Here is a 25,603-nt window from a genome sequence, read left to right on the forward strand (position 1 = left end):
CAGAAAAGCTCCCCGCGCGAGCGAGTGAGGAATTATGATCCTTGCGGGCCACCGTCCCGGAAGTGGACTCGGGAGAAAGAAGGTAGTTGGGCTGATGGAGATAAGTTTATGAGGACTTAAAGTGGGGATTCACGGAACTTTTTGTGGCGTGCGTTGTCCCGGACAGACCCAAAGGTTTTAGTCACTTCACCTGAAGGAGTTAGCTTCTCTGCTGAGCCCAATCTGTTTGCGGTGGAGCAGAAGGTGACTCTGAAGACGCCTGAGAAAGCCAGTCTGCGCTCTGCCTCCGTGGCCACCTTAGTGATAAGCTGATGCCTTAGTGGCTTATCATGGCCCAGCGGGCAGTGTGGCTTATAAGCCACGAATCAGGAACTCCACTTTGTGGCATTGTCAAATTCTCCAGGTAAATGCAAATCTGTATCCTTAGGCGTGATGGATAGGATGGATGGATAGTGTAGCATAATTTTGTGATGCTGTGCATCCCTGGTCCAACACCTGGGCAAGTTACTTAACCCTTATAACACCTGTTATTAATAAGTGGAGACTGTGATAATTAAATGAGAAATGAGTTGATGCCTGGCACATTTTCTCCTGAATAAAGTGAAGTGAAAATAGCTCAGTCGTGTCCGAGTCTTTGCGAGCCCATGGACTGTAGCCCGCCAGGCCCCTCTGTCCATGGGATTCTCCAGGCAAGAATACTGGAGTGGGTAGCCCGTTCCCTTGTCCAGGGGATCTTCCCAACCCAGGGGTCAAACCCAGGTCTCCGTCTTGCGGGCGGATTCTTTACCAGCTGAGCTACCAGCTAAGCCCTACCATCTTACCAGCCTTACCACCTGCGTAAGATTGGTACCGAGGTGACAAAAGGAAAGGAAACTTTCTGAGCAGTAAATGTTTCAGATTTTTCTACTTTTGTTAATAAAAATCATGTAAGGACATTTTAATTCATTCTTCTGGAAAGTCCCTGCTGAGCAGTATCAGACTGTTACTTTCAGCTTCTTATGTTTAATTCCTAGAAATTCTGTTTACTTCTAAAGTTCCTAATTGTTGAAAATTGAAAAAATACCAAAAAAAAATTAAACTGAATTACTTTTTTAAAATGGTGTGAGCCGATCTAGTGCCACTTATATAAAATTTGCCACGTTTTATCAAAATAACTCTGTGAAGAGAGTTACACATACAGTAACTCATTGTAAAGTATGGGCGGCAATTGAGTAACTTGTTTCACCTTTTATTCTTGTAAACATTCATTCTTCTCTGAGACAAGCTCTATAGTGAAGTATTCATAGCTAGCTCTGAATCTAGATTGAGGCTGATAAAGATGAGTGTATTTTAAGTGAAAAGTAGTAGGCAACGTGAATATGAATAATTCCCTTTCCTTCCTAAACAATTTCTGTTATTGGAGACATAGAGACTTGAAGTTTACCATTTTCTCAGGGACACTTGGCTTACATTTGTTGTTGTAGTACCTCAGGAGGTTATTTATAATCTTTAATATGGTTCATCAGCCTTTTTGGTCCATCCTTCCCAGATACTCCTGCTTTATTTATTTATATATTCCCCTTGGTATCTTTATTTCTGCCATTTGCCTACCTCATATGATTGGTGTTATGCTTTTGTGTGTTCATATATATATATTTTTTTAAATGATATAATTTAACAATACAGGTGTCATTCCCATTTCTTAACATTTGTCAGATTTCTCAGCATGGTTTTTGTTTTTTTTTTTTTGGCTGCACTGCATCTTCCTTGCTGTGTGGGCTTTCTTTAGTCACAGTGACTGGTAACTACTCTCTAGTTGTGGTGCGCGGGCTTCTCGTTCCGGTAGCTTCTCTTGTTACAGAGCATAGGCTTTAGTAGTTGTGGCTTGCAGGTTCTAGGGCACAGAAGTTGTGGCCCACGGGCTTACTCACTCCACCGCATGTGGGATCTTCCCAGACCAGGAACTGAACCTGTGTCCCCTGCGTTGGCAGGCAGATTCTTAACCACTGGACCAGCAGGGAAGTCCTCTCTGCCCTATTTTTAAGAAATATCCAGGTTACTTTGTGTTCATCTCAAGCATCACTGTCCACCATTTCAGTGATGGAAATGGGATGATTTGGGAGAATGGCATTGAAATATGTATAATAGCATATATGAAACGAGTCACCAGTCCAGGTTCGATGCACGATACTGGATGCTTGGGGCTGGTACGCTGGGAGGACCCAGAGGGATGATATGGGGAGGGAGGAGGGAGGAGGGTTCAGGATGGGGAACACATGTATACCTGTGGCGGATTCATTTTGATATATGGCAAAACCAATACAATATTGTAAAGTTAAAAAATAAAATAAAGTTTAAAAAAAAAAGTGTTGAACATAAAAAAAAAAAATGTTCTAAACTGTCTAAATTGTAGCCACTGGCCACAGGTAGTTGTTGAATTTTTGAAATGTGGTTATTCTAACTAAGGAACTCAGTTTTTAATTTTGTTTCATTTTAAGTTTAAAAAGCCATGTAAGGCTGGCAGCTACTATACTGGATAGTGCAGATCTAGGCCATTGTTTCTACTTGCTCTGTAGTACTCCATGGTTTCCATCTGCCACATTTTACATATCCCCTTCTCCTGCTGCTGATCTCCCAAATTGCCTCCAACTCAGCTATCAAAACCATGCTGCAGTAAATAACCTCAAACAGTTACATGAGACATACCTATACTGGTTTTGACTACTACCAAATAATTAGCTCCTCAGAATACTTTGACCAGTCTACACTCTCACCATCACTCTCTTTTCTTTTCTAACACTTACTGCACTTTTTGCCAGTATTGGTGTAAAGAATATCTTACTTTCATTTGCATTTCTCTATGGTAGCAATGTGGAGAAGGCAATGGCACCCCACTCCAGTACTCTTGCCTGGAAAATCCCATGGACGGAGGAGCCTGGTAGGCTGCAGTCCATGGGGTCGCTAGAGTCAGACAGACTGAGCGACTCTCACTTTCACTTTTCACTTTCATGCATTGGAGAAGGAAATGGCAACCCACTCCAGTGTTCTTGCCTGGAGAATCCCAGGGACGGGAAGCCTGGTGGGCTGCTGTCTATGGGGTCGCACAGAGTCAGACACGACTGAAGCGACTTAGCAGCAGCAGCAGCAGCATGGTAGCAATGACGATAGTCCTTGGGCTTTCCTTTTCTGTGAATTGCCTATACATATTCTTTGTTTTTTCTTTGAGATTTGCTGGCTTTTTCCTGGTAACTTGTGGGAGTTTTTTCTGTAATCTTGATATTAGTCCTGTCATTTTTAGCTATTACAGACACTTGATCTTAACTTATTATCATTGTCAATGAACTTTTCATTACTTTGGTTAAACGGAAACCCTTAGTTTTGTTACATAGTAGTTAGCCCTTTAGGGGATTTGTTGTAGTCTTTCCCTACCCTTATTGCCCAAATATGTCTTTCTACATTATTTTCTCTTGACTTTGTCATTCTATTTATTATATTTAGGCCTTTAATCCATCTATATAGTCCATCTTTGGATGTGACATTAAGTAGGAATCTTACTTTGTTTTTCTCTGTACTATGGGCCAGTTTTTCTGAATCATCTTCCAAACAATATGTATTTTCTTCGTTGATTTGTGTGCTGTTTTGAGTTTTTTATGTCTTCCATTGGTTTGTCTCAGTTCTATTACTTTCTCTGTTCTTCTGCCAGCACCATACTGTTTTTATATCTGTGGCTTTGTAGCTTATTTTTATATCTTATAGAGATAAGATTTTTGTACTGCATACAATAACTAGTTTCTTGAAGAAGTTGTGCTTTTTCAGAGTTTTTTCCCACCATTCTCAGAATATTTCAGAACAAAACTTAAGATACGTTTGGGTGGACTTTACAGCATCTCTATGAAGGCAGCAAGTTCAGTTCAGATAATTCATCTGTCACTTGTTTATCTTGTATCACTGAACAAATTAATTAGGTTTTATTTTTTTCTGTTTTCTGACCTCTTGGGCCTAGAGTTGGAGTGAAACAGGTATATGTATTATCCACATATTTGCCAAAGGATAAAGGCCATCACTTAAGATTTGAGAATCCAAATGATTTTTCCTCTAACTACTATTTTCCCCACAACAAAACTTGATTTAGATTCTGGTTTAGAGATTTGCTGTCTGGATAGACAGTAACAGCACCAACTCAAGTCTAGCTTAGGTTGTTATTTTTCCCTATAGTTGTGGGGCCATTTAAAGTTCAAGTCCTACTTTACAAAAACCCTAGAATAAATCTGAAAAGACAGATTGAGTCATCCAACAAAGTATTTATTGAGCACATATTGAGGTATCATATAAGGACCCAGAGTCCCTTGGACTGCAAGGAGATCCAACCAGTCCATTCTGAAGGAGATCAACCCTGGGATTTCTTTGGAAGGAATGATACTGAAGCTGAAACTCCAGTACTTTGGCCACCTCATGCGAAGAGTTGACTCATTAGAAAAACTCTGATGCTGGGAGGGATTGGGGGCAGGAGGAGAAGGGGACGACAGAGAATGAGATGGCTGGATGGCATCACTGTCTCGATGGACGTGAGTCTCAGTGAACTCCGGGAGTTGGTGATGGACAGGGAGGCCTGGCGTGCTGCAGTTCATGGGGTCGCAAAGAGTCAGATACGACTGAGCGACTGATCTGATCTGATCTGATCTGATAAGGACCCAGGGGGCTTCCCAGGAAGCACTAGTGGTAAAAGAAACCACCTGCCAATGCAGGAGACCTGGGTTCAGTCCCTGGGTGGGTAAGATCCCCTGGAAGAGGGTATGGCAGTCCACTCCAGTATTCTTGCCTGGAGAATCCCATGGACAAAGGAACCTGGTGGCTGCAGTCTGTAGGGTCGCAAAGAGTCGAACACAACTGAAGCGATTTAGCACTACGCATAAGGTCCCAGATTGACTTATTTTTACAATTTTAGTCATGAAATTCTTGCACTTTGAATTTTAAGAGAACACTTAAGAGCTAAAATTACCCTTTCCTCAATCAAGATAGCACATCAAAATGTAAATGAATGAGGTTCACTAATACATGAATAACTTTAAATACATTCTCATTTTTCTTTTTTAAAATTATTTAAACAGCAATTTGTCTCAGTTCTGTTACTTTATCTGTTCTTATGCCAACAACATATTGTATTTATATCTGTGGCTTTGTAGCTTATTTTACTATCTTGAAGAGGTAAGGTTTTTATACTGTGTAGAATAATTAGTTTCTTGAAGAAGTTGTTCTTGTTTTCTTGTTTTCAGAGTTTTTTCCCACCATGCTCAGAATATTTCAAAACTGCAGATATGTTTGGGTGGACATTTCAACATCTCTATGAAGGCCATAAGCTGGATCCAGATAATTCATCTGTCACTTATTTATCCTATACTAATAAAATATTAGTAGTATTAGAGAATTAGTAGAAAAACATTTTGGCTAGGTGTGTTCTTGATCCTTGATCAGAATTGCCTGTATGTTCTTTAGCCATACCTTATTTTACAAATAAGAAAATAGACTTTGGGAAGTTAGGCAATTTATACAAAAGCTGTGCTGTGCTTAGTCTCTCAGTCATGTCCGACTCTGCAACCCCATGGACTGTAGCCTGCTTCTCTCTTCATGGGGATTCTCCAGACAAGAACACGAGTGGGTTGCCATGCCTCCTCCAGGGGATCTTTCCAACTCAGAGATTTAACCAGGTCTCTCACATTGCAGCCAGAGTCTTTACCATCTAAGCCACCAAGGAAGCCCTATACAGAAACCAATAGCAAATAATTGATTTTGTTGTAGACTTTGGAGTGGAGAAATAAGGAATAGGGAAAGTACTTTTTTTTTTAATTAAGAAAATGTGATCTAACATTTTTGTAAATAAGCAAAAAGTATCTCCTGTTTCTCCCAAAAAGGGATGAATTAGTAACTTATTGTTCAGCATAGAGCTTGCAAACCATAAAAGGTTATTCTTATTTTATTCTTTTTGTTACCTCATAGTATCTTCCAAGGCCATATAGATAAACCACTATTATTGAAACGCCCTTACATATTTTTGTACGGCTTGGCAAGAAGACTCAGGGTACTAGTGAATTCCTAATGTGGAGGATTAAATTAAACCACTTTTTTCGATCCTGCTCTACTAAGATGGAATCAGAAAAAATATCCTGTGGTGGGGTGGGAAAAATTTATGAAGGGAATCAAAAGGTACAAACATGGCTATAAAATAAGTAAGTCATAGGGTTGTAATGTACAGCATGGTGACTATAGTTGAATTATACTGCATTGCATATTTGGAAGTTGCTAAGACAGAAAGTCTTAAAAGTTTTCATTATAAGAAAAAAATATGTGTAACTATATAAGGTGACAGATGTTAACTAGACTTACTGCAGTGATTATTTTGCAACATATACAAATATCAAATCATTATGTTGCTTCCCTGAAACTAATATAATGTCATATGTAAATTATACCTCAATTGGAAAAAGAAGGACGGAGGAAGGAAAGATAAAGGGAAGGAAAAACAAGACAAGAAAATCTTCTTTGCAGTCTTATCTGTAACAACAGAAGTGATGTTTCTACCAATGGGAATCCAGATAGATTGTAGTTCCTTAACCCAAGGGAATACTATGCAGCTGTAGCTTCAAGAATACTAACTTGGAAAAAAGTAAGTTTCACTGCAAAATGTATCATTGGTTTTTAAAAATGGCAGTGTGTTTATGTTTTAAACATACACATGCCTTGCTTACCAAGTGGGAATCTGAATAGCCAAGAGTCTAGGATTTTGAATTAGAAACAGATATCCTACCTATTTAAAAAGTGAACTAAATTCAATTTTTAAAAATAAAATAGCATTTATCATTTGAGATATATCAAGTACATAAGAGTTTAACATTAATATAATATTTTTTTATTGTGATTTTCATGTGTCAGCGTATGTATTTGTTTATTATTGTGTGTTTTGTTAGTATTTTCCTTGTATTGGTTTTGGACTTCCAATTTTTGCAGGAATTAATTATGTTTTTATTTCCATTGAGGCAGACGGTATCCAACTGTTGAAAAAAGAGCTAAAGTCTTCAATGGAGCAAGTTATGTGCCTGTTCCTGAAGATGGTCCCTTCCTGAAAGCACTGCTTTTTGAACTGAGATTGTTGGATGACGAGAAGGACTTTTTGGAGAGTCGTGATAGCTGCTCACACATCAATAAAACATCCATTTACGGAGTCCCAGTAGGAGGTGAAGAACTCTGGCCAGTTGTTGCTTTTCTGAAGAATGGCATGATATATGCTTGTGTTCCACTGGTTGAACAAACTTTATCCCCTCGTCCACCATTAATTAGCATTAGTGGAATTTCACAAGGCTTTGAACTTCTTTTTGGGGTTCAGGATTTTCTTTCCTCAGGTCAAAAAACTGACAGTGAGCTAAATACCAAATTGAGCCAGTTGTCTGACTTGCTTTTACAAACGTGTCCCTTTGGCACTTTGTTAGATGCCAACTTACAGAATTCATTGGACAGTATTAATTCTGCTTCTGTTACTCACCTACAAAAACAGCCAGCCTGGAAAACTGGAACATACAAAGGAAAACCACAAGTTTCTATTTCTATCACTGAAAAGGTAAACTCCATGCAATATGATAAACAGGAGATAGCAGATACATGGCAGGTCGTTGGAGTTGTCACTTGCAAGGTGAGATTTTCTCTGATACTTGTTTTATCATACCACTTAATATTTATGGAGAAAAGTAAATTTTGCTGACTTTATTTTACATCATAATGTGACATTCTTGATTCTTACCATAAACAGCAATCATTAGATATTATATTCAAGTGAAATTTTCTAATGTTATCTTTTTGCATTCTTTACTAAATATACTATCCATATGCAGTTGACCCTTGAACAGCATGAGATTGAACTGCATGGGTCCACTTATATACAGATTTTTTTCTTTGAATACGTACTACATTCAGTCCCATACTATCTGCGATTGGCTGAATGTACAGTTAAATCCAGAGATGCAGAACCTGGGATACAGACTGCTGACTGTAAAGTTATACATGGATTTTTGACTGCACAGAGGGTCAGCTGCATTGCTGTGTGATGAATTAACCTGTCATCACAACCAATAAACATCTACTATACTTGTAGTTTTTGTAGGTCAGGACTTTAGGGGCAACTTAGCTGGGAACTTCTAATGTGGATGTCTGTCACAGTCAGTATTTCAGCTGGGGCTGCAGTCACCTGAAGGTTTGAGTGGGACTGGAAGTTCTACTTGTGAGGTGACTCAGTCACATGGCTAGCAAGTTGGCCCTTATTGGTAGGAAACCTCAGTTCGTTTCCACATGGACGTCTCAACAGGCTGCTTAAGATTCTCACAACTTAGTGACTTCCCTTTGACCAAACAGACAATTGAGCAGGCAGCCAGCCAGCCACCTGAGGCACAAGTGAAAGCTATTCTTCTTATTACCTAGACTGAAAGGTCACATAGCATCACCTCTACCACTTTCTGTTCACCAGAAGCAGATCACTTTGTCAGCCCACATTCAAGGGAAGTGGAATTAGGCTCCATCTTTTGAAACAGTAATATCAAAGAACTTGTGAAAATATTTTAAAGTCACTATACTTATTTTCCATTTTTTTTAGAGAGAGTGAAATTGATAAATCTTTGACTTAATATCTGAAATCATTTTCAGGGACTCATTTTATTTTTTTTAACCTTTTTATTTAAACAAGTCACTAGGTAAATATAGGGTTCTCTTGTTTAAGGTTAAGTAATAGGAAAAGACAATGAAAATAACAATACAGTTAGCACTGATAATTGCCACATTCAATAATGATCAAAAATAGAAACCCTCCAAAAAATGCATATACATGTATATTAATATTCTGAGGTGTCTTTCTGTTTTCTCCCTTTATTTTCTGCACTAATAAACTTTTTATATATCATATTAATGTTGAGTGAGTGAAAGTCACTCAGTTGTATCTGACTCTTTGCGACCCTATGGACTATACAGTCCATGAAATTTTCCAGGCCAGAATACTGGAGTGGGTAGCCTTTTCCTTCTCCAGGGTATCTTCCCAACCCAGGGAGTGAACCCAGGTCTCCTGCATTGCAAGCAGGTTCTTTACCAGCTGAATCACAAGGGAAGCCAAAGAATACTGGAGTGGGTAGCCTATTCCCTCTCCAGTGGCTCTTCCCAACCCAGGAATCTAACCAGGGACTCCTGCATTGCAGGCAGATTCTCTACCAACTAACTGTCCGGGAAGCCCGTATTAATGTTGAGTAGCTATGTAAAAATCTAATAGATTAAAAGTAGATTTCAGGAACAGAGAATTAAAATGGTCCTGGCAGACAAATTGAGTCTTTATTTTTCTTTTTAACCTTGTGTGCAAGCAAAGTCATTTCAGTTGTGTCCAACTCTGACTCTTTGAGATCCTATGGACCGTAGCCCACCAGGCTCCTCTGTCCATGGGATTCTCCAAACAAGAATACTAGGATGGGTTTCCATGCCCTCTTTCAGGGGATCTTCCCGACCCAGGGATTGAACCTGTGTCTCTTACTTTCCCTGCATTGACAAATGAGTTCTTTACCACTAGCACCACGTTGGAAGCCCCTTTTAACCTTAAAGTGATCTAAAAATGTATGTGTTTCCTTTACACTGTCTTCTATTATGGTCAAAAATACATTCCAGTTACTACTTTTAATGGAAATAATTACCGTAAATGTCTCCAACTTAAGGTGTTTGCAGATTATGTCATTCACACCTCTTAAAGTTGTTGAATGCACTTTTCTCTTAAGTTCTGTAAAATAAAAGTAGGGAAATTCACTATGTGTTTTTTCATTCTGTGGTAATGAACAGGGAATATGTTATATATAATTTAATATTAATTCATATCATGGTATTTAAATAGGTCTTTGGTAGACTGACCCTAGTTTTTTGCTTCTGGGAATTTTGAACTGGCTTCTATTCTTGGTCTAATACAGATAGATGATCATGATGTTTAGTGTAGGAATGAAGGTTTGTTTACTCAAGTATAAGAGGAACTGAGAGAGTAAGTCTCTGATCCTCTGACAGTCACTAATGACTCTAGCCTAGAGACTAGGATACACAGAGAAGCCAGAGTTAACAGAAAAGCAGCCACATCTGTGTTACAACCCCAAAGCAGGAGTTCATGGAAAAGTCTGAGAAAGTGCTGTGTCTGGCCACCAGTGCCTTAAAACAGAGCTCAGAGTGAGGTCTGTGAAGCTATCATATCTGGTTTCTATGACTTTCCTACTATAATGACTTCCCTTTCCCTTCTATCTCCTAAATCTCTCATGAGTACCTCTCACTAGCAAACTAACCCAGACCACATAGGGAAGAAGATCCTGGGCTTCTCTGCATAACAAAGGTAGGCCACGGAGGTGACAATACAGAATATAAGGCTTCACACAACACATGTAATGAATTGACTAAGAAGAAAAGAGCATTGTTGCTGGCGGGAATAGCACATATAAAAGCGTAGATATAAGATATGGTTTATTCAGGTAAATTCAAGAATCCAGTAAGTCTAGAGCATTACTTGTGGGGTAGAAAATGGTTAAAGAAATAGGTGGGAACCAAACAGCAAAGGCTTTAAAAGTAATATAAAACTGAGGGACAACTATTGAGAGGTTTTGGCATGGGTACAATAGAATTAGAATTATTTTATTAAGATAGCTCTGGCATTGATGGAGAATCTATTGATTAGAGGAAAGTGAGTCTAGATACACTTAGAGGGCTGTGACAGAAATATTTTTTGTAACAGGAATAGAGAAAAGTAGTTTTTTAAGGATTTTAAATGTAAGCAGAGCGTTCTAGGAAGGCTCTCCTGGTCTCTGGCTTGGGTTTCTGAGAGCCGTAATAGAATCATTATCCAGAACACAGAAAGCAATGAGAATAATTCCTTGAAAGAAAAGTGAGTTAAGCTGTGAAAAGTGCCTCAGATAAATTAAGAAAAGCCTCATCCAGAAGAAGACTTCTTCAAAGCTCTTGGTGATATCTGTTTGTGTTGCAGTGTGATCTAGAGGGAAGCATGCCAAATGTTACCATTAGCTTGAGTCTCCCTACCAATGGATCTCCACTTCAGGATATTCTGGTTCATCCTTGTGTGACATCTCTTGACTCTGCCATTCTGACCTCTAGTAGCATTGATGCAATGGATGATTCTGCATTTAGTGGACCGTACAAATTTCCGCTCACTCCACCGTTAGAGTCATTCAACTTATGCTACTACACTTCCCAGGTAAGCAACCTTGGAGAAGTTGGTACTTTGCTAATCTTTACATCTATGAATTGTGTTGTTAGGAAATCACCATACTTTTGGTCGAAACAAAACCTTTTCATGAGTTACTTACCAGAAGATTCAGATTGTTTCCCCTTAATCAGCTTTTTCATGACTAATTTAAGTGACTGCTGACCTGGGAGGGTGGGGGAGTGAAGATACAAGCAGAGCAGCAGGAACTGTGGGTGTGTGTCAGGGATCAGTATGGCTAGTGCATGTTCTGTGTTGTACGTCATAGAGAACCTGGAGGAGGAGAATCTGGACAAGCAAGAGGAGGAAGAAGAATGTATTACACACCTTTGTAAGGTACCTTTCTGGAAATGGAAAGAGATGGAAGAATCCCTGTCCTTAGAAGGACTGTAGCTCCATCATCTGTTGTCAGAATGACTTAGAGTAACCTAATAGTCATTAAAGACATATGTGTATATAATGACTATATTACTGCACAGCTCTTTCCTCAGTCACTATTGGCATTTTAGACCCATTAACTTGAGAATCATGTAGAAAATGTGTTTGTTTTGTTTCCAGGTCCCTGTTCCACCAATTTTGGGTTTTTATCAAGTGAAAGAGGAAGAAGTACAACTAAAAATAACAGTTAATTTAAAACTTCATGAAAGTGTGAAAAATAGTTTTGAATTCTGTGAAGCTCATATACCTTTTTACAACAGGTAGGAATAAAATTACATGATGCCATGATTTCTGCCTTCCTCAGTACATTGGCACTGCCCTATAATAAAGTTGTCTTGGTTTTTACCTTATTTTTAAGATCTAAAAATTTTGTGTTATTCAAATGTATGTTGATTCTGAACCAAAACAGTTGTAAAAATAATCTCTTTGTTTTTAAATGTCACCATTTTTCTGGTTAAATTTGCTAGTAAATTATAAGCTCCAGCCAGTATAGCTTCCTCGGGGATTATTTTTCTACTGGCTTTATTTCTAGCAATTTCTCTGCACTGTACCTATATTAATAAGTTAAGCCAACGATAAAACCTGGTGAATTAAGTCAATTATAAGATTTTTCCTTACCAGTTCTACTTTTAAATTTGTTCTACAGCATAGTTCTTTTCAAAGGCTACATACTATATAGTAAAAATCATAGTTTTAATGTTATGTAATTCATGTGCCTGTATTAATACATTCTGTATGACTTTGTGGTCATCTTTAGAATTAATAATGAAATGTGTAGCATCACCAAAAAGGTTTATTGTGTTTCCGTATTTTTTGAGATATGATATTCATTATTTATTCTGCTCTATTCTGCAAACTTAAATGCAGATCTGCTTTATGTTGTCCTTGTATTAAGTGACAGTAGCAAGATTTGACGTATATCTCTTCAAACTTAAATCTGTGATTTTTTCTTTCTATTATCTCCATTTTTTTTTTAAAGAGGTCCCATCACGCATGTGGAGTACAAAGCTAGTTTTGGCCAGCTTGAAGTATTTCGAGAGAAAAGCTTATTGGTCTGGATTATTGGTAAACTAGGTTTTGTTTTTTTTTCTTTCATTCATTTGCAGTAGAACCTATTTAATTAAAAATAGTTGATTGGTATATTTCTGTTTCTAGGACAGAAGTTTCCCAAATCAATGGAAATTAGTCTTTCTGGAACTATAACTTTTGGAGCCAAGAACCATGAAAAGCAGCCATTTGACCAGATTTGCATCGGAGGTACAGCATATTTAAAGGTAAATATATTTATATGGCTCACTACATTAGAGATCTTGCCTTTGTTTCTGAAATACATGTATCTAATTGATTTTTTTTCGGAGAAGGCAATGGCAACCCACTCCAGTACTCTTGCCTGGAAAATCCCATGGACGGAGGGGCCTGGTGAGCTGCAGTCCATGGGGTCGCTAGGAGTCGGACACAACTGAGTGACTTCACTTTCACTTTTCACTTTCATGCATTGGAGAAGGAAATGGCAACCCACTCCAGTGTTCTTGCCTGGAGAATCCCAGGGACGGGGGAGCCTGGTGGGCTGCCGTCTATGGGATCGCACAGAGTCGGACATGACTGAAGTGACTTAGCAGTAGCAGCAATTGATTTTTAATGTTTTGTAATCCTTTTGGGGGATAGAAATTCTTTTTATCTAAGTCCTCTTCTAGATTTTAGTAAAATTCTATTTATTAGTCACTTTCTATTTCACGTAATACTTAAATATTTTAAGAGGAAAGAATTATGTAAAATTTAGTACACTTCAATTTAACCTCTTTCTACTCAGCTCTTAAGATACCGCACTTGAGATTTGTATACAAAGAATATAAGATACAGTCTTTGTGCTCTATGGATTTTTCAGTAATGCTTGTCAGTAATTAATCAGGACTACCTGCTTTTGGACTTTCAAAAAAAGACTAAGCTCTTCCAACCAAAGTGGTCAAGGAAAGCTTTGTAGTAGTGATGAACTGTAAGGAAAACGCTGAGGCCCAGATAAGCATGAATATGAAGCCTTGAAGATGGAACTAACATTTGTATAGGTAAAGACATGGTTTAATCATGGGAATGAAGGATAACTAGGCATATTTAGGAACCCGCGCTAGAAACAGTAGTTACATAGAAAGCTAGATAAGTGATTTAGGTCTGGACTGTAGAGGGTTTGAATCTGGCTTTCACTGTTTGTTAGAAAATGTTATACTTTTTTTGAGTATGGGAGTGCTCCTTCAGAAAGTGGTACTTTATGAGGATCAGCCTGAAATGGATGTGAAGAAGATGAGAGAGGATAAAAGCTAGAGACAAAGAAACTTTTTTAGTATTTCAGATGAAAGTTGATAAATAAATGATGCTGAGCTAGTATAGTGTCACAGAAAGAGAAAAAAAGGGAAAAAAAAGAATAGAGCTGTGATAAGGGTAAATCCTTTAATCTCACTAATTAAGTAGAAAGATAAGAAATAGTTTTAAGTCAAAGATGGTGTCATTAAAAACAATTATGACTTAAACTAGGGGCTTCCCAAGTGGCTCAAAGGTAAAGGATCTGTCTGACTAGTGCAGGAGACACAAGAGACATGTGTTTGATCCCTGGGCTGAGAAGCACCCCTGGAAGAGGAAATGGCAACATACTCCAGTATTCTTGCCTGGGAAATCCCATGGACAAAGGAGCCTGGCAGGCTACAGTCCATGAGGTCACAAAAGAGTCGGACACAACTGAGTGACTAAACAAAAACAAACCAGACTTGAAGCTCCCAGAAAGCAGAGACCATGTGAATCTCATGCATTATTTTATTCTGAGCATCTAGTTTAGTACCTCACACATAAATATTTGAAGAATGGATAAACGTGCTTAGAAGAAAGCTCTATTTCTTAGAAGAAATACAGAGAAAGTTGAGAGGGAGTGGGCTTCATATCACATTGTTGCAGGTAATAGCAATTTATACCAAGGTGGGTGTCTAATAGGGGCTAAAAAATCTGAAGTTGATTCTTAAAAGAAAGCTCAGCTGTTCATAGGATCTAGGAGTTATCCACGGAAAAGAAATAGTTGAGGCAGTAGAAATGAATAAGGTCAGAAAAAGATAAGAGAAAATAGGAAGATTCAGGAGAATTAGTGAAGGAAAGTGAAAAGGTGATCAGAAAGGTAGCGGGAAAATCTAAATAGAATAGTATCAAAGAAGATAGACTGGAATCTATACATAAAAGTGACTAGGGGAAATAGTAGTGAAATCAGAAGTACACTGATGGTATTTCTTCTGTATTGACTTCAACTGTATCCACAAGGTTTGTTTCAATGATTATTAAAAAAATTCCCACTTCTGTATGTTTTTCAGAAAAAAGTGGGATGTTAACTATCTTATATGTTTTTTCAAAGGTAGGGACTATAACTTTTCTATTCATTTTCATCACCTAACCAGTTACAGTGTCATAGAAAGCATGTAATAGATATTTGTGTTCACTGAATAGATTTATTTTTTATAATATCTAGTTTTGTGGAAATCTGCCTTGTCATAACTTCCAGCATCCAGAATTTTGCCAAACAAGGAAGCCATAGCTCTTTACTGTTAGATAATTTGAGTGGCAATAGGGAAAAAAATTGCTGAGGAGACCTGAAAATTACATCTCTGCATGTGATCAGTTAGTTTGACAATCAAAAGAAGAAAGACAGGAAATGAGAGAAATATTCAGGAAAAGAAGAAGAAAGAAAAAAGTATAGAAAAACTATCGGGCTATTGCAAATTCAAAAGCTTTTAGCAGCAAAGATGAGGAGAATCACAACAAAAGGAGGCTGGTCTGTGATAGACCTTTCGTAGTTTATGTGGCTATGACTATGCCTTCAGCGAAGGTACTAATGGCCCTCTCTGTTATAGCACAATATATTAACTGGCATTTATACTAATGACACTACATGATCAATTAAATTCAGGAATTTACATTCATTCATTACATTCGTTGATTACATTTTAGAAAAGTTCTACATAAGTTAAATCTTAGTTTTCTGAAAAATTAAGTAGAGCATTTTATTCCCTCCAAAACCAGATAAACTGGTGTTCCCTTTTTAGTAATTACATGCTTGTGTTTTGCTAAAAGGTGTGTAAAAGTATTATGGTCTGAACTATATCACAATCACCTAGTCTTAGAGACAGAAGAGAACGTACAGAACAGCAGACCGCAGGGAGGGGCCAGCAACATCTGTAATCAGTCAGCTCTGAGCACAAATGTCCGTTCTACTACCTGTTTCCACCTCTGAACCTCGGTTCCCTTGTTTGCAGAATACAGATAACTTGCCGTGTAGATTAGACTGTACATTAGTGACGGGCCTGGTATGTGTTAAGCACTTTGTAACGGCAGCCTTACAAAGAAATGACTCTAATGCTAAAGGGAAAGATTGTGTACACATGCACACATTAACAATATTATTTGTGATTTTTGTGAATTGTGTGAAATAAATTCCTAAAATTGTGTCAAGGGAAAAAAATGTGACCATCATTTTTACCAAATAATCACCTTAACTTGGTACATTTCTCTTCTGGTTCTAGCTTCATTTTAGGATCTTAGATTACACACTCACTGGATGTTATGTGGATCAGCATTCAGTTCAAGTTTTTGCATCAGGAAAACCAAAAATAAGTACATGTAAGTTGCACAGCTTCAAGCCAACTTGAGGGAATTAAAATGGTGTTATGTTATTATTAACTAAGATAAAATTAAAATGTGAAAGAAAAAGATAAAATAATCCCAATTTATAAGAATTCTGGCCTAATCCATCCTGTGTTAATCGGTTATGTACATTGCCCTCTGCCTTCTCCTATTTATAAAGTGGTCTGAATGAGCAAGGATTGACATAGAGGTGGGCTCTAGTCTAAAGTTGAATTTGCTTTGCTCAGTTTATAATATACTCTTTGACTCTTCGGCAAGTTAGTGAACTTCTTAAAGTTATAATTTCCTCATGTATAAATTGGAATTAGTAGTAGTATTTATTTCAGGATTGTTATGAGATGTAAATAAAATTTATTTATATTGATCAAGCACTCAACATAATATTTAGCATGTAGCATGGATTCAATAAATGTTAAGTGTGAATATTAAAATTTAAAATATTTTTAGCCAGTGCCACAGTCAGTGACCATTACTTAGTACCCTGCTTTACCAAAAGGAGACCAATAGAAAGTTTCCTGCCTTTAGTGAGTTTGTTAGTGTTTCATATATATATGTATGTGTTTCATATGTATACAGTGTTTTATGTATATAAACACATATGTGAAAATATAGGTAGAGGAAACAGCAATTTAATTAAAATTATTGAATTAAAACTTTAATTCGGATCAAATACAGACATATGGCATAAAACAAGTAGTTAGAATGAGGGTAGAGTTAGCTGAACATAAGTAGAAACCTTTTTGCCTCATATGTTAAGAATAAAACTATCATATTTAGATACTGCTAAGTCACTTCAGTCGTGTCCGACTCTGTGCGACCCCATAGATGGCAGCCCACCAGGCTCCCCCGTCCCTGGGATTCTCCAGGCAAGAACACTGGAGTGGTTTGCCATTTCCTTCTCCAATGCATGAAAGTGAAAAGTGAAAGTGAAGTCACTCAGTCGTGTCCAACTCCTAGGGACCCCATGGACTGCAGCCTACCAGGCTCCTCCATCCATGGGATTTTCCGGGCAAGAGTCCTGGAGTGGGGTGCCATTGCCTTCTCCAATATTTAGATAAGTATATCTAAATCATCAGGGCTTCTCTGGTGATTCAGTGGTAAATAGTCTACCTGCCAATGCAGGAGATGTGGGTTCAATCCCTGGGTTCAAATGATAGCCTGGAGAGGGGAATGGCATCCCACTCTAGTATTCTTGTCTGGAAAACCACATGGACAGAGGAACCTGGCGGGCTACAGGCCATGGGGTCACAAAGAGTTGGACCCAACTTAGCAGCTGAAAAACAACAATCTTAAACTAAGGGTTAGGGTCCTTAAAGTAGGAAAGATAGGACAAGATTTGTAATTTGAAAGTTTCAAAAGATTATAGAACTCAGAACTACTGAATTCTAGGAAATTACTTTTGAATGGCAGTAATAGATTCTATGAGGTATAACCAGAATAAGCCATATTCTTTACTGCCATAGGTTTTCCCTATGCTTTCTCCTATATCATTTTTTTTTAAGAAATTCATACATATGAAAGAATCTTCATAATGCTTTTTAAAAAACTTTTTATGAAGGCACAGTATAGTTGTTAGCTTGGACAAACCAGAAGTATTGTATAAATGTAAATAGATGAGTGTTTCTGTGGGAAATATGTTGTCTCTTTAGATAAAATCTAAAGTATTGTAAGTATATTGTTAATATTACTAAACATTGTAGTAATTTTCAGAGAGCATAATACAGAATGGAATGTTTCAGTAATATACCTGCTTCTTAATATATGAATGAAAGAGGTCATTTTAAATGGATAATTATAACCAATCTCTTATTTCCTTCTTCTTTTAGTTTCAAAATATAGCTATCACTTTGTGCAACTATGTGGAAAACTTTATTTTGCCATCATCTTGACAAGAAAATCTATATTCATAATATACAACTTAGTTCTGATAATACTTTAATAATGCTAATGATGGCAATTTAAATAATAATAACTAATCTTTATTGCTTACTATGTGCCAGGCACAGTTCTGAATACAGGCTGACTCATTAAATCCTTAGAATGCCCTATGTAAGTGTTATCTCCATTTGATAGATGAGGATGCTGATGGAACAGAGAGATTAGGATCACATAGCTAGTAAGTGGCGGAACTGGAACTCAAATCCAAGCAGTCGGTCATTGGAGCCTGACCACCTAACCAATATGCTTTTGCCTCTCAGTGTTACTAGATTCTCAAACTGAAGTAACAGTGAAAAAAGGCAACAAGGTAATGATCGTTGTTTTTGTTCGGTCACCCAGTTGTATCCAACTCTTTGTGACCCCATGGACAGCAGCACGCCAGTATTATACACCTATCCTTTTCATTATGAAGAAGATGCATGAAGAGGTATTGTAGAAAAGGCAGGATTGGATAAATAGAGATGTATGGAATAAGAATTTACATGTGTCTAGCTCCAAACGAGCATTATCTCAGTTTTATGTGTCAAAAAACTTTAATTCAGAGTTGTCATTTGTTCAAAACTATTAAAACAGAAACCTTAAATCTGATTAGAACTATAAGAAACCACTAAAGCAACCTTTTTAAAACATTACTAGAAAGTTGAGTATGTATTTCTATCTATGAAACTTTGAATGCGTAAAGAATAGCAAGAATAGAATCAGAACTGTGATGAAGAGGTGACAGAAGGGAAACCAGTGAACGTATTTTTAATGTTTTTGTAGCTGAAGTAATGGTCTATGAGAAACAGAATTTAGGGAAGATGTGATAAAAAAATTAGCAGGTTTAGCACGAAGGATATTGGCATAAATTTGGCATATATAGGCTAAAAGATGGATTATTCATGTATTTAATAAACCCATACTTTTAAAGTGGTAGAAGTTATAATAATGCCTTGATGAAAATTGAATTGAAATGACTGTCTCAAAGAATTTCCTCCCTTGAAATAATTGTGTTCCAAAATTTTAAATACCATGACTTTGCTTTCTCATTGAATTTTTGTTAATATAATCTTATCTTTTTTTTTAGACCGGAAGCTAATTTCTTCTGACTATTACATCTGGAATTCTAAAGCTCCTGCTCCAGTAACATATGGATCATTATTACTGTAATTGTCTCATGTTTAAATGGGATTTATACACTAGTAACAATTTAAATCATAGTCTTTTATTTTTAATGTATATACACATAACCTGTAATTGAAAATCATTTATTTAATGATAAAATATTCTTGTTCAATGTTTTTAGTTTGATTTAGTTTGAAAGAACATTTTAAAAACTAATGTATCCAGTTTTTTTACCCTTGATTTTACTTAAGTATGATTCAGAGCATAAAATCTAGTGATTGACTTTCAGCTTATTTTAGACTAGTCTTGACTTTCCTTGCTATACATGCTTCTTCCTGCCCTTCCTGCCACGTGCGTCTTCCTGTGGCAGACATGGCTAATCAATCACAGCCGTCTTTCTCCATTGGGATTCCTGGATTTGGAATCAGGCTCCTTCACAATCCAGAGCTGCAGGCTGCCACTCCCAATGGATTGTAGATGACATGTAAAATAAAACTATTTGCTCTTGCAAACCTGAGTACTAAGTGCTAGTACAATGCTTTGTTACAGAATACCAGAGACCAATTAGAAACAACTGTAAATCTCTTGAGAAAATAGCCAGTGAAAATGAAGGAAAATCGTTTAAATAGTAACATGTTTTTTAATAAGAACTATCCTACTGACTAATAAAGAATCTGCATAATTCTATTTACAGTGCTTATCTCTGTTCTAGAGTTACTTTTCAAGCAAACTTATTAAGCTGCAACAGTAACATTTTGTTTAGGATGTCAGTAAACACATTAAGAGGGGTGGGATACCTTCTGAAGATGAGCATAGTATTTTGTGATTACTGAATATCTGCAGCCAAATTTGTAAAGATAAATTTAGATATAGTATTGGTTTTTTTCTGTTTTATTATAATTCATTAATGGATGCATTCAGGTTAAAATTCAAAAGCTATTTTATGGGTGTAGAGTATCACTTAATCTTATTTCAGTTTCATGTAGCACATTTTCTTTACATTTGTCACTCTTGTTTCCTTATTGGCATGCTCTGGGTTTCTTTAGGAGCCATCCAGTCATACTCTATTCTCTACCTATTTTTACAATTATATATCACATTCTATTTTCATAGTAGCTCATTGTCAAGTTGGACTTTAAAGGAAAGATGAAATGCAAGAAAAGATGAAATCTCAAGTTCCTCAAAACTTATTCCATGTCAAGTTTATTTTTACAGAAGAGTTATAAAAAATATGCATCACAAATTAATATTCAGTTAAATTGTATCTTGGTTTCTTTTTTATGAGTCTCTTAAAGAAAAGCTTAGAAAAAGCGGCGAACTTCGTGAAAGAAAGCTATGATACTTTGAAATGAGATTGCATATTAATTTGGGATTTTAAATATGATTTTTAAAATTAAGGTCAGTCCTACTCATTATAAATTCCTTTTCTGCAAAGCATTATGGCATAATGTTCTATGTTCAGAATTATCCCAAGTAATAAAAATGGAGTAAATTCCAGACCAGGACTTTAGCTTGTTATTCTAGGCTCATCACAGATAATCAGTAGTAAAAAAACTTTCCTTTTGAAAGAAGAAATCATTCTCCTTAAGTTTTTTTTACTCTCTTAAACTCAAGAGAAGTTTAACATTTCACTTATATTAATGGAGCTATTTGTACATCTTGATTGTATAAATATTTATCCAAGTACACTAAAACAGGGAAGAGGCATTTCTCTAGTGAGTGGGCTGGGATTCCATATAATAAACCCCTAGGTAAGCAGTCAGAAAAACCAGTGAATCTTTGCTCTGACATTTCTAGAAACCTGAGGAAAATCTAAGAAGTACTGGAGAAGTATAGGGACGATGGGGAACCTGATGCCATCTGTTGCCATTCCATTCTAACATACCGCTACAGAACTTAAACTAACTCATGTTTTCATCCTGTTGAGATCAGCTGGGCACACTGTGATGCTTTTGATTTTGTCTAGAAACCTGTCACTTCAGGATAATTTCTGAAGACAAAGTCTGTTTCCCGTTTGGTAGGTGACCTGTTTAATGTTTTCTCTGTGTCTGGGAACTCCTTAGTGTAATTAGCGACCTTTGAACTCCACAACTAATCCTGAGCTATTTTGTATTCCTTACTCATCTTTAAGGCTGGACCTTTCTTTTCTTCAGAGTCCGCTGCCACAATTAAAGAAGAAACAGCTGCATTTCAAAGGGATTCCGATTCCAGAAGCTTAATCGTGATTGACATGTTCTTATTCTAAGCTATAAGACACTCTTAAGAGTCCTTTCTTGGGTTAAAACTTCAATCATTTTCTAAAAAATTATCCCACTATGGATTTTATTCATTTTCTTTGATAACTATTCTTTGCATTTTTTAACTTGAAAGATGCTGTGCATTTGCACTGAATATGAGCACCTACTTCCAGTTAAAGATTTGGATGGTGTCAGACCTACTCCAGAGGCAGAATTGCTAAATTCCCTTTTAGTGCCAAAATATGATTATGAAATCTGATGTCTATCATATGGGTGATTATTCTTCAGTAGACCCAAAATGTACAAAAAGTGTTAAATTTCTGAAAATGTACTCCAGAAAAGATAGTTCATGATTTTGATAAAACTCTTTATTTCTTTATTTTTTATAAACAGTATTTTTTAAACTTTTTAAAGTCAGCAGTACCCTTACAGTGTCAGTCCCCTTACAGTGGTGGGCAATTTTTACCTTTTACTTTTTAAATACTTAATTCAAATGTCAGGTTTGAAGAAAATAACCTGTCAGGAATTCTTAAATTATTTGTTTAAAAAAATTTTAATAAAACAGTCTTATAAAATTAATTTATTCACACTAACAGTATTTCTAGTGAGTTTAAACTAGTTTTATACATCATATGGTTTAAGGTGTTTCAAAGCACAATTTTATACATAGAACAACTGCTAGTATTTTTCTTCTAGTTTTTATTGTAGTATTTCAGAGTTCTTTATAGACATTCATGGACTCTGCACCACCCCTGGGAGGTAGGTAGGTCGAGTTATCATCCAGAGTCTCTGCTGGGACCGCTGCCACAGCACAATGGTTGTTTCTAAGACAAAGGTCAGAAAAGGGATGTTAATAAACAGTCCTCAGGTTTAAGGGACTTTTTTAGGATTACATCTTAAATTCCAACAAATCAGATTTAGGAGTTACTGAAAGTGAAATTGATCCATCCCTCATCCAAACTTTGCAATACTTTCCTGTTCTGACATCATTTAGATAGTTAGCTGTATTATCAGATTAGAAACCATTGTACCAGCCTGCTGAAAGGAAAAGGAGGCAAAAAGCTAAACATGGGATGAATTCTGAACCTTTTAACCTGGCTGAAGTACGTTGGTCCCTGTTATGCAAATACCTTCAATCCTCTGCTAAGTTCAGTGGAAATAATTTTCTTGAATGACAGGTTTATTCAGCAAGGATTCAGTTGGTGATTAATCCCCCTTTGATCTAGGGTATTTCACTTAACTACCAGTTACCTCGTTCTGACAAAGTGCAACTGAGATTAGGGAGATCACTAGAACACTACCAGGGTGTGCATTTATTCTCCATAACCTTTTAAAGCAAGGGCCAAGAATGCAATTTATTTTCAGTATTTGAAGATGTAAAAGTCCTGCCTGCTAAGTTAGAAAGTCAATTGAATACCAAATGAAGTTTATTTCTTACGTAATAGAACAAACGTTTCTTTTTACTTTGCCCAACAATGATTTTAGGAAACTTAGGCTTTGAAGTAACAAAGACTACATTCTAAGTATATCTTCTAGTTTTGTTTCATATACTAGAGTGTATATATATTGACCCTGAGATAACCCAAAAATCAAAGCTGCGGCTTAGGCTGAGAGAAATGCTTCTATTTTATGAAACTGCACAGTTTCTCCCCATCCGCCCCCATTAAAAACTGTCATGGAATGTGGTAAATCCAATTGGGGAAAACACGTCACAATATACAATTACTCATCTTAAGACTTCTGATTTCAGAGCTTTATTTAACTTTGTCCTTTCTTGAGGAAAAAGCTTATTATGTTCCCATCATGAATCAGATCTTTTTCATAAAGATACCATTACAAAAATACTTCAAACTCATTATTTTAAATTTATCAAAATAACTTTTCCACAGTATTGTTTACTATTTTACTAATTTTTCTGCCTTTTTCTTGCTTAACTGGGTACCCTTCTTCCATAACTCTAATCTTTGAAATATTCTATGAAAATGTGTACAATATTTGAAGGATAAACTTGTAAGATGTTTCATGCTAGATTTCTCAAGGAATTCACTTTGTAAAACTATTATCAATATCGGTGTCAATGTTTACCTTGCCAGATGTCAAATTTGGAGATTTATTTCTCGAGTATATTTTGAGAACCTTAAAAGTAGAAACACTGATGTATAACAAAATTTGTTTTTAAATGGTAAATTCTTAATGACTAGTGTTATTACTATAGACAAAGCTTTTTTAAATGCTTTATAGTTGTTCATTATTCTAGTATCAATTTGTAGGTTATATATTTGGATAATTTTCTTATACATCTTTTTGGCTCAGACTTTTATGATCCAATTTCTTTTTTTTAAATTTATTTATTTTAATTGGAAGCTAATTACTTTACACTGTTGTAGTGGTTTTGCCATACATTGACATGAATCAGCCATGGGTGTACATGTGTTCCCCATCCTGAACCCCCTTCCCACCTCCCTCCCTATCCCGTCCCTCAGGGTCATCCCAGTGCACTAGCCCTGAGCACCCTGTCTCATGCATCGAACCTGGACTGGCAATCTGTTTCACATATGATAATATACATGTTTTAATGATATTCTCTCGAATATAAGCAATATTGAAATGCTCTTTTCTATTTAAAATGAAAAAAGTACCCAAAGACTGAATAAGGTGATAGATAGAATCAGAAAATTGAAACTATATATCAGACAAGGGTGATCCAATTTCTAAATAGAAACAGTGACTCAAATAAGGGCATATCTAACTTATGTTGGTGCCAAATGAGCATCTCTAATTTGAATTTAATAACTAAACTTTCGGAATATCTTTTAATAGCAAGTTACTTAATCATGGTAAAACTGAGGATCATAAAAAATATAAGATAGAAGGTGGGATCCCTGACCATGTTGCTAAGAAACTACAATAGTATTTTTAATAATTATACAGTAAGTTTTTAGTTAACATTGTAGTATATTTTGAAATATGCTATCAGAAAAAAAAATATAAAACATAGATGTTTATGTGCATGTGTTTATATAATTATATGTTAGTGTGTCCAACTTGGGAGGTTTCCCTATGAAATATTTCATTAACATGTCAGGAAGAAGAATATTCGAAGTCAAATATTCAAATATCTTGATCTAACCACACTTAGTAGTAATGAAGAGAAGCAGAAAATGAGTATTGCCAAAGAAACTCGTGAGGTTACTTTTATAAAATGGTTAAAACTAGTATGAGTTGAAAGTTTCTCAACCATTATTATCAACAGCTGTTTTATGGATATGATAACATTATTGTCTATATATAGCTTGGAGCAGTGGAATGCCTTATCTGTATTACTAGTTTACTGCTTTGAAAGCAGATTATTCTGAGGTCCAGATTGACTTTTCTCAGGCCTTGGCCAATCTGTGTAATTGATGGCAGTATAGTGTTTAATATTTGATGCACAGCATTTATAGATGGACAGATGCTCTGGAATGGAAACCACCTGCTAAATTGTTTTTCCGGTAGGACATGTGAAAATTTGTATATCTTAATATTCCATTAAACATTTAAAATGAAGCTATGTTTTGTTTAAATGTCTTCTTTTTAAATGATGGTTTCTGTAGGAAAAAAACATTGTTTAGTTAACACACTACTAATAAATAAAAATGAAAACTCTTAAATTTTTTAGTTTTTCTTTCAAGGGACTTGAGTGCCCTCTACAGGTTATAGAGATACCAATGACTGTAATAAAAAAAAAAAAAAGCTCCAACCAGTTTTACTAAAGGAAAACTGTTGATTTACTTTTCATCAATTTGTTCCAGTCTTCTAATGATATCAGAATCACCTAGAAAATAAAGCACAATAATTTTTCAGTTCATTTAATGGTAACTGCTAATCATCAAAACTAGCAATGGTTATCTTCAAAAGCTATCACACTAGCTGTGCTGCCGTTTCTCAGTGTTGATCAGATACCTAGAGTCACAGACACTTCTCATACAAG

General features: G+C 36.2%; 1 protein-coding gene across 2 annotated transcripts; it reads left to right on the forward strand.

Annotated features, from left to right (window-relative positions):
* The first annotated feature begins 66 nt into the window (after positions 1-66).
* Positions 67-25,179, forward strand: AP5M1 (adaptor related protein complex 5 subunit mu 1). 2 transcript variants are annotated; one of them, XM_027554195.1, is made up of 8 exons: positions 67-403; positions 7,015-7,660; positions 11,009-11,236; positions 11,804-11,943; positions 12,663-12,748; positions 12,839-12,957; positions 16,234-16,330; positions 19,359-25,179. In XM_027554195.1, the coding sequence occupies exons 1-8, from the start codon at positions 330-332 to the stop codon at positions 19,439-19,441; spliced, it is 1,473 nt and encodes a 490-aa protein (XP_027409996.1). In that variant the 5' UTR covers positions 67-329; the 3' UTR covers positions 19,442-25,179. The 2 variants fall into 2 exon arrangements, with proteins under 2 accessions (XP_027409996.1, XP_027409997.1); XM_027554196.1 differs by lacking the exon at positions 16,234-16,330 and having other exon boundaries at positions 72-403.
* The last annotated feature ends 424 nt before the right edge of the window (positions 25,180-25,603 follow it).

Source organism: Bos indicus x Bos taurus, chromosome 10 (assembly GCF_003369695.1).
Source record: "Bos indicus x Bos taurus breed Angus x Brahman F1 hybrid chromosome 10, Bos_hybrid_MaternalHap_v2.0, whole genome shotgun sequence".
In the NCBI taxonomy this organism is placed as follows: Eukaryota; Metazoa; Chordata; class Mammalia; order Artiodactyla; family Bovidae; genus Bos; species Bos indicus x Bos taurus.

Bases quoted from the DNA above. Each gene is read 5' to 3' on its own strand.
- AP5M1 (XM_027554195.1), top strand. From the start codon at position 330: ATGGCCCAGCGGGCAGTGTGGCTTATAAGCCACGAATCAGGAACTCCA. The intron at 7,661-11,008 runs GTGAGATTTTCT...TTTGTGTTGCAG, and splicing joins TTGGAGTTGTCACTTGCAAG to TGTGATCTAGAGGGAAGCAT. The intron at 12,958-16,233 runs GTAAATATATTT...TTCTGGTTCTAG, and splicing joins GAGGTACAGCATATTTAAAG to CTTCATTTTAGGATCTTAGA.